The following is a 9482-nucleotide window of genomic DNA, read 5'->3' as shown; positions in this document are numbered from 1 at the left end:
CTTACTATTTCCAAGCTGTTTGAGTTTGAACTAACCATCCAAAAAAAAAAAAAAAAAAAAAAGGAAATGCTCCACCACCTGCAGAGTCGTTTCTGACCGGACATTTGCCGTGCATCGCAGGTCAGGGAGCGTCAGACCCCAGGAGCGTGAGAAGATGCCGGCCCCGGACCTCTGTGTGCCGAGAGGTCGCCTGCCCGCGCGTGCTCCAGCTGTGCCCTGTGCCAGCACAGCCTGCAATGAGCATCACCCGGCCAGAGCCAGTGAGCCATACTGGAGGCAAATGCTCTGCTTAATTGGTCTCAGCTGGAAGCTGCTCTGTGCATGTCAGCGTGTTTAAGGAAGCAGGTCTACAGGATAGAAGACACCAGAGTAACCAATTAAAGAAAAGCCCCTGATTTCCCTTCCCCCTCTCTCCCAGCCTGAAGCACTGGAAGTTTGTTTTGTTTTAAAGGAGGAGTGTTTCTCACTGTCAATGAAATCAACTCGAGAATAAGGTTTTGCTATTCGTATTTCCAAGTTTAGTACTGACAGCACCTGTGGAGATAGCTACAGAGACGTGGTTAAATCGAGTCAAGGTTTGCATCTTTATCTCTCATTCTTTGACTTTTTCCTTTTTTCCTTCAAAAGAGAAAAGAAATGACACAAGGAAACTCTTCATCCAGTTCAAATCCAAGTTTATTAGCCTGTAAAAGTCTGTTTCCACACAGTAATCATAAGAAATGAATGAATGTTTATGGAGCGTAGCATAAAAATATACCGAGTCAGCCATAGGTTGGAGTTTACGATTGCTCACAAAAATTAATCAGCAGATCACATGGCATTGCATCAGAAAGGCAAATCAGTCCTAGGAATGCAAACAATCAGGATAAAAAGGCAAAACAAGTAAGAGCAGAGTATCAGAAAGCAATAATTAGTTCACAGTTTCTAATGTGGGTGACAGGTTTCTTTAGATCAGGTTATTTACCCGCTAATTCTCCAAAAACAGGTTGAAAGCCAGTTGTCATAATTTTGCATTAAACAGTACATTCTCGGTCAACACGTCAGCTGCTCAAATTCACTATCAATCTCTAGGTATGACTATTAAAGTATAGGCACATAAGAGACTAGGTATATTCAACAGTCCAGCTCCTCCTCCCAAAGCTTGGAGGCCTCCAACACTCACAGCTAGAAATCAAAAGCTAATGTGAGACATGTGGGTCGAGATAGTCTAGTCCCTGTCTGGACACATAAACCTTCTCTCTTCTTAAAAACCTCCAGCGCACTATGGGTTCATCAGATCTGGGGAGGTTCACCTCTCTGCTGGGCACAGCAAACCTGACCCCTGGGAGGGCAAGGGGTGTTGGACATCTGGCATAAACTTGTGTTTGTTGCATGTACCAGGGAGGTGGCAGTGGGAACGTTCCCCACTGGGTCCCGTTTGCTTTAGTGTTGATATTCTGTAGGGTTGTGTCCGATAGTCACGCTGATGTACAGACTTTGCTCACAAGCAACATCCGATACAGAGAAGACCCATTAGGAGATTTGGGCAAGCATCAGGAGTTTCTGACCTGGACTAACTCTTCCTTATCTTTCCAAAGGAAAGTGTCTAGCCAAAAAGAGATGTATTTCTTCTAATGCTTTGGGCTTACCTGAAGAATTACAGAGGGTCAGTGTTACTAACTCTGTAAAGAGGGCAGACTTAAAGGAGCAAGGGAAGAAAGGTGTTTTCTTTTCAAACGTAGGATGCTTAAACACACCATAACCCAAGTTGGGGAGAACTGCACTGAATCCAGGCTCTGACTGACACCACATCACCTGCAGATCTTTCTACCAGAATTCGGTTGAGTTATTTTCTAGCAAAGATCCCTGACACTACAAGTCAAGGCCTAATACAGGCCAATGAACCCACAGTCACAGCATCTTCTGTTATGGGGAAGTCATATTAGACTAAGAAGTACCTTTGAAGTTTATTGGGAAATTAACCCATTAAGGCTAATTCCTAAAACGCCTTTTCAGGAATGGGCAGTAGCATGACAAACTATTCCTGCTCATTAAATTAATAATAATGTGACAATCTTTTAATTCATCTGAGAACTTAGAAGAGCAGTGGAAATACTTTAGGCAGTCTAGATCCTTGTCTAGCAAGATTACATTTTGCCACCAGCATTTCCTTCATTCTGCCTTCCGTGGGCAGAAGTGCTTTGCTGAAGGACCCAGTGACCCAGCCAAACGTGTCCATCCTCAAAACCAAATGGCAAACAGAGATGACGCTACGGTGGGAACAGATCCTGACATCTTTGCTGATGTGGAACTTCACCTTTCTTTCCTCGGGTAGTTCCAGTGGTCTCACTTTACTGTATGTTCTGTGGTTATTACTGAGAAGTATTTCTTTCCTTTATAGATTTTGGGGCCGTCTATCCACGCTCGATGCACGCTGGTGAACTGAGTAGATCCTTACAGTGGAGTAAGATCGAACTTATAACTAAGTCACCTATACAATATCCTCCAATTTCATGAGCTATCTGGTAAAGCCCATGGGAACCTGGGGAGGACTAGAGCCTCCCGGAAGACACACTGCCCTGTATCACCAGACCATTCGTAATTTCAGACTTGTTCCTTGGAAATATATGAGAGCACTGAAATGGCTAGTGGCAAAACCAAATTGAGTCCAACACAGCCTCGAAGAATTGAGCTTCCACACAAAAGGGTATTTTCCTTTCTTTAACAGGCTCGGTAATAAGTTTGCCAGTTTCAGCTTTGAAGAATTACCCGCTTGTTCTTTGGAGGATTTTTTAGGTTAGTTTTTTTTTTTTCTAAATTAAAAAATAACAGCTATAAAAAACTAGAGGTAGTTTGAAACTGCAAGGTTCATATCTGGGGCAAGTATTTCTCCAGAGCTGAGGGACATTTTTCATTCAGACTAGTATAAAACAATACTTGAGGGGAAAAAATGTTGAAAGAGAAAGCATTAAAGGAATAGGAACTCAGAGACCTCTTCCTGCTTCCAAATCGACCGTCTCATGAAATGAATGTTTTTCCTCCCTGTGAATTCTATATTTAATCCAGAGAGATCACTGAGTATGCCTGAGCAACCTGGCAGCCCTTTTCCTCCTCTTCAAACAGACCTCAAGATTCACTCTTGTCTAATGAGCAGTCTACGTCTCCCAAGAACATATATCCTTACGGATTTCGATAAGAGCAGACAGGATCAGTGGAAAATCCACTTCTGTTCCTTTTTCTTTTGTTGCTTTCTTTAAAAAACAAAAGGATACACCAAGGCTCCCCCTGGAAAATCAGCTGGCATTGAAGGAATCTCACATACTAAAGGACCTACCTCATTTTTCAAACTCTTTAAAAATTCTGTTTTGGCACCTGAGAGCAGACTTTCTGTTGATTAAGGGGATATTTCCAGAAAAATGACATTCCAAATTTCACCAAAATCAGGTGACGTGCTGCCGGCACTGTCACGAACTTTCTCACCGATCTGAAGTTGCTTCAATGTTGGCAAGTAGTATGGGGAAACAAAATGTCAAGTGAAAACCATTTCCTTAGATATGTATATTTTTCTAGACAGGTAGAGAGCTGAAATTTGAACTGAGAAGCAGTAAAATGAAAAGGAAGATAATACTGTCATTCTCTCACAAACCATATTCATAATTCCAAATACTCCAACAGCAACAGGATGATCTATTCTCAGGACTATTGTTTGCTGCAAGAACTACAGATGAGATTTCACCTTTGCATGCTTCTCCCTACCAAGCTAACTGCTAATTTATCACATCACCCTCACTAGTCCACTCTTTTTATACAACACAGGTCTGCACTAAAGGGTTTAAGGCCTTTCTGTAATCAGTCTTGCTCCTATATCACTAACCTTTTCATATCCTCAAAAATCTCAAAGTAACATTCCTAGTCAAAAAAGGCAGTACTTTTTCTGCTATGTAAAAAATTCCAGAGTATGATGTTACCTTGAGTTGTACAACTTATGGGGTTTCCATCAATTGCCAATTGAGAAGGAATTAGTTTTGTAGCTATTGTACCATCACTTCATAAGCATTCATTCCCATAAGCAAGACTGAGGTCAGCATTTGGACCTTCTCGCTCATTTTGAGGGTTCTTTCCTAAAGGAGGTTTTCTTTGTTTAAGATCCCACAAACAGGACCTGTTTATGGAAAAAGAGAGATATTTTGAATACTAAAGTCCTTTATTCAACAACACAGAAATATCACAAAAACAACTTTACTGGGCAAATTGAATGTTTTTATACAGTTTTGTACATGCCCCATAAGTGATTATTTTTTTCATAAATACACTGTTTTCCAAAACTGTTTTTTTTTCCATAATTGCACAAGCATACATACACCTTACACAAATATCTATTAGAAAATTTAATAGATAACTGCACAGTTCAGAAATAGGAGAACACTGTGAAAGGAGTACATTTCTGTGGCCCATGTTTCTGAAAATACCCTCCTAGTTCCCTGCATTTGTGAAAATGGAGTACTTTCTAACATAGGAGCTGTCTTTTGTTCACTAAGAATACAGTAGAGCTCAGCGTGAAACTGCCAAATTTAATAAAAACAAAATCTGAAACATTTAGCTGTTACATGAGAACCCACTGTTTGATATCACTATGCATCTAACCGTGATCAAAGACCCACTACTGCTTTTTGCTGAATGCATTCGACCCTGAATGGTATGTTCATTTAACTACTTTCTTTCTTCATTATTTGATTACAGATATAGCCCATTTAAAGACTTTACATTCTTCAACATTAATTGTAGGACTTACATACCAGGGGGTCTGTACAAAAGGGAGTATTTTCCCTCATAGGGAGGGTCTGTTATTAATTGACAGAACGGGTATGTGTGCCTCCCTTTCAACCTTACAATTTTTCGTAAGTTTATCTGGGGTATGCCAAAAATGCTTCCATTAGGCTTAACACTCTCACCTAGAAGACGACAAAAGTTCTGCTTTTTTTTTTTTTTTTACCCACCCCCTTAGTTTTCATTTTTCATTGTGAGAATGAAGACTGGAGAAGAATATAAATTTTCACACTGAAAAATGGCATTGGATCTTGTGAAAAGCACGAATTCGTAATTAGAACTTGACAATAATCAGATTGACAAATATGTATATAAAGGGGAAGGGGAGGAGGGAAGGGCAGCAGAGAGAGACAGGCCAGAAAAGGGATTTCCTTCTTCAAACATCACTAATTAAAATGCTCTATGCACGCTACATCATATAAATACTGTTTCAGCAAAATCTAAAAACCTGATGGTCGCAAAGGAACAACATCCAAAAGAAAAACCATATGGGTAAATCAAAGAAAAATCAACTCTTGTTCATTTTCAGTAATCAACAGGCTTGCTTGTTTGTTTTAACAGTTTTGAATTGACATGTCAAACACCACAATTACAATATACAGACCAATCAGTTCTTTAAAACAAAACAACAAAACAACAAAAAAAAATAAAGCATATCAAGACATGCAACATTAGGGTATTAGACAGTGAGTACATTGCTATGAGTATCTTTGTACACCTAATGTAGCCTGAACTTAACTTTGCCTCTGCTTCTGTAAGAGCAATCGGAGTTTTCCAAAGAGCAAGGCAAGCTTACCAGCCAGATGTGCAAATAAGGCTTCAGTTTGTAAATCTATCAGTGCTTTGGTAGAGAAGACCTTGCAGAGCTCATATTGGTCTAGTGATCAGTAACAGAGGCCCTAACCAAAACGTCTCAAACACAAAAAAATCCGTACACAGCTGCCGTACAAACAGACATAAAGCTCACTGAATGGGCACTGGATGAGTATTTAACTAAGGATCTCTTACAAACCGTAAGAGGGGCACCATGATAGAAGCATTTTAAGTGTGACACTCCACTTCTGAAGCCACGGATGTGATGTCATATGACGCAAAGACATAGACACATGCATTGACCCTAAGCTGAGGATGCAGGTGTAAGCCCAGCCTGCCCACTCTCCTCCAGTTACCCTGGGTCACCCATGCTCTGTCCAGTCCTGCTGACACACACATGTGACCTCTGGAGGTTTCTCCTCCTCCATCCCTTGGTCTTCGCTTTCTGGGCTGTTCCCAGCACCTGCCAGTCCTGTGAGCTCCCTCACTTGCCAAAGCTGGCATCTTGCCCACCTGCACAGGTCCCACACTATAGCATTCCCAACCCATCCCTTGTGCTTCACCATGTAAGCGTGACCAGGGGCCAAAGGCTGAAGTACTTAGCAAAAAAACAGAGAAAGTGCTGAAACAGTAGGAGAATTGCATGTGCTGTGCGACATTAACTGGTTATTTCCGTGTCCAGCACCTTGTCTGTGAAACTACTGGTAGTCCTATCTCGTACAAAATTATAAATCTATCAAACACATGGCACAACAGCATTCACTTACTTTGATGGCATGGCCTTCTCACTTGTGAGTGGTACGACAAAGCCAAGCAATAAAAAGTGATGATCAGCTGTTAAGTATCCCTAAGTTTAGAATCTTCCATATTTTTTACAGCATGTGAGTTATATCCCTCTGTGTGCTGCCTTTCTATGGAGTAGACATTACCTCCATGCAGCTAGAGCAGGAAGAAGAACGGCTAAGCATTTTTCTGGGGGCCTAAGGGACCAGTCATTCAGCAAATCCAAGATCTGTGGACCAAGAAATGTGTGGGGAGAAGTGGTTGTTTTGAAAAGCATTTTTTTAAAAAAAACACCTCATTTTTATACTGCAAAAATATCCAGGCTCTCAAATGAGCACAAGTGCAAGTGCGACCCAAACCAGTCCAACTGTCAAAACTCATTTAACCGTGAAGAGCTCCACTTGAACCAAAAATACGGCATTCCACTTTATAAAATGCCTACTCCGTTGACTGAAAATGCTACACAAGATCTTGTAGGTGAAGGGTAATTAAGGTGAGTCATCATTTTTTCTAAAGTCTAGTACTCTGCTTTGCATCCTAGAACAACCTTTATTTGGATGACTAGTTTTGCACATCCACCTATGCTGGGCACTCCAGCTCAGAGCACAGTGGAAAATAAGTCAGACACCGGACAGCATTTTTGGAGAGATATCCCTCTGTAAAGCTCGTTTAGAAGCAATGCAAGTGCATAAACCACTACTCTAATAGAGTGCTTGAAAGATTAATTTTAAATGTAACGTCTTCCCCTCTCACAACACCACAACGGAAGGTAATTGCTTAGATGCGTCACAACCTTTTTTATCTTGGAAAACTTGGCATCAAGTCTCTATGGAAGGATGCAGGGTAAAACAGTGCTGCTGTTGCTGCTGATGCTAAACAACTAGCAAAATAATAGTTAAAGCTAGAATTTATTGCTCCGGATTTAACTCGCAGAACCACACTGTTGTGTACAAACCGTTTATCTCCATTGATGCTCAGACATGATTGTCTCCTTGTGTCTAAACACACAAAATACAAGCGGCTATCTGTACAGTTTACAGTACTGAAACACATATATTTGAAAATGAAGTATAGATATGTTACTTTTCAAAGATACATGACTTTATAGCAGGGGTTTACCCAAACTTTTTTTTTTTTTTTTTGTTACAGCCACTTTAAAAATAGACAACAACTTCACTAGTATAGCTAAGTTACATCAAAGAAAGAATCGGTGTACTGAATGTGAAGAAGCTGGCCAATTCCCCAGGCTCCCAGATTTTTGTCTTTTGCTTTTGAGGAAACCCCTATACATAAATGAAAATAGTGTCTGAGTATATTCTTCAATGGTGGACTAAGCAGTTTCTTAAAACAAGACTTTAGCTTGCCATTCACTTCGGACTGCCTTGAAAATAAGATACACTACTGCTTAAAAGAACCATCGGAATGCTTCAGCGCTGGGAACAGGTGTTCTCTAAAAAAAAAGCAAGAAAACAAGTTAAGCTTTCTTTTGCGGCATTGGCATACTCCAGTTCTAGTTGTTCTTTCCCTTTACACTTTAGGCATACTTTCAGTTATCTAGGAACAGCACGATGCCTCACATTGCTTGACAATTAATAGAAACATCCTTCTCCAAACACACACCATTTTAGGATCACACACAATACATCGTACTCAGTATGTAACAACCCTAACATGCTGTCTTCTCCTTAGTTAACGAGTTAGTCATGAAAATGTAAACATTGCTAGAAAAAAATATCTGGAAAACAGACAGTGCTTTTAGAATAACCACACAGTTGTACAATGGTTTCTGCCTGTGCCTTGGCATACTGGGCACACAGTTACGGCTTGGTTGGGTTTGCAGGTTTAAACACATGCTTTGGCAAGGCCATGTTTGTGACAGGGGAATAGCAAAGGAAATCTGTCAGTTGGAAAGTGTGCTGTGTCTACAGACACCTTGGGAACAGAGGTTGGTGTTTTGAAACCTCAGGCCGGCCACCTCGTTCCACGTTTAGGTTGCAATGCAGAAAGAATTTAAACACATCCTTGACTTCATTTCATTGAGGGGACACACCTTGGGGTGCTGCCCGGACTGCCCATGTACTTTCTTCTACACACAGTGCTGGACTTTGGCTTACACAGAAACGGTCTACTCACAGAGTTGCTACCCTCCCTCCTTCCCCCGCCTGTTGCCCCCTGGAAATGATATCCACTTGCATTCAGGTGCCTCCATACACGTTTCAGTGCCAGCAAATTCCCTTCACAGCTTTAAAGTACCACATACACGAGAAGCTGAGGGGCTGAGCCTGCAGGGACTGTGTCACTTCTGTAAGGTACTTCTTATCCTCAGTTTCCTTCAGTTAAGAGATTGTAAAAGAGCCCTTGAACCCCTGCATCCAGATCCACGTCTCTCCACCAGAACTAATGACTGCACTGTCCAAGGAAGCGAGAATGAGCCCAAAGATGACTCTGTATCAGTCTGTCCCAGCTCACAAGTACTTGTTTCATTAAAAACTACCCATGAACATTCTTGTTACATCCAAAGAAATTCCCCTAAAAGCAAAACTCTGGAAATTTGCAAATAAATACTTGTAACAAAAAAGTTCTCATGGATTTTGCTGGTGTCACATATAGATGCTATGTCTCTTTTTGAGAGAATTCTTTCATTTTTGTTTCAGGGAGCACTTTAAAATGTTTTCCTAGTTTTTCCATAAAAATCCAACAGACCATGGACCCTGCAGGGTACAATGTGCATTGTACTTGCTGTCAGAATATTTCTTTCTGAATTCCAGGGAACTGCTCATTAATATGGCAACTATTTTTTGTTGAATAATTAGCCCAGTTTGTGATAATCAGGCTCAAGCAGTACACAGCTCCTCTTTTTGTAAAAGCCATATGAAAGGAAAGCTTTTGTTATATTTAGGGGAGTTATTGTTATATTTATTGTTTGTCCACGTGGAAATACCAGAGATCAAAATAATTCTGCTGTGTCATTAGAAGTCTGACCTGTTGTCAATTCAATACCCACTCCCCCTCCGCGAATGTCACGCTTTAATAAATCATCCGAAAATTAACTCCCAAAGACAATGAACTTGTTTTTTTTA

At 40.7% G+C, this 9482-nt stretch overlaps 1 protein-coding gene across 1 annotated transcript in view; it reads right to left on the bottom strand.

The window, feature by feature from the left end:
• Positions 1-663: 663 nt before the first annotated feature.
• CXXC4 (CXXC finger protein 4) overlaps positions 664-9482 on the bottom strand; it is a 25903-nt gene continuing 17084 nt past the window's right edge. The window contains exon 3 of the mRNA XM_050338066.1: positions 664-7852. Within this exon, the coding sequence (XP_050194023.1) occupies positions 7808-7852 (45 nt within the window). The 3' untranslated portion in view covers positions 664-7807. The remainder of the gene's footprint in view (positions 7853-9482) is intronic.

This window comes from Myiozetetes cayanensis, unplaced genomic scaffold (assembly GCF_022539395.1).
Source record: "Myiozetetes cayanensis isolate MyiCay16 unplaced genomic scaffold, myiCay2020 scf7, whole genome shotgun sequence".
Classification (NCBI taxonomy): Eukaryota; Metazoa; Chordata; class Aves; order Passeriformes; family Tyrannidae; genus Myiozetetes; species Myiozetetes cayanensis.
Note: the sequence above shows the minus strand (reverse complement) of the source record. Positions and strands in the feature narration are given on the sequence as shown.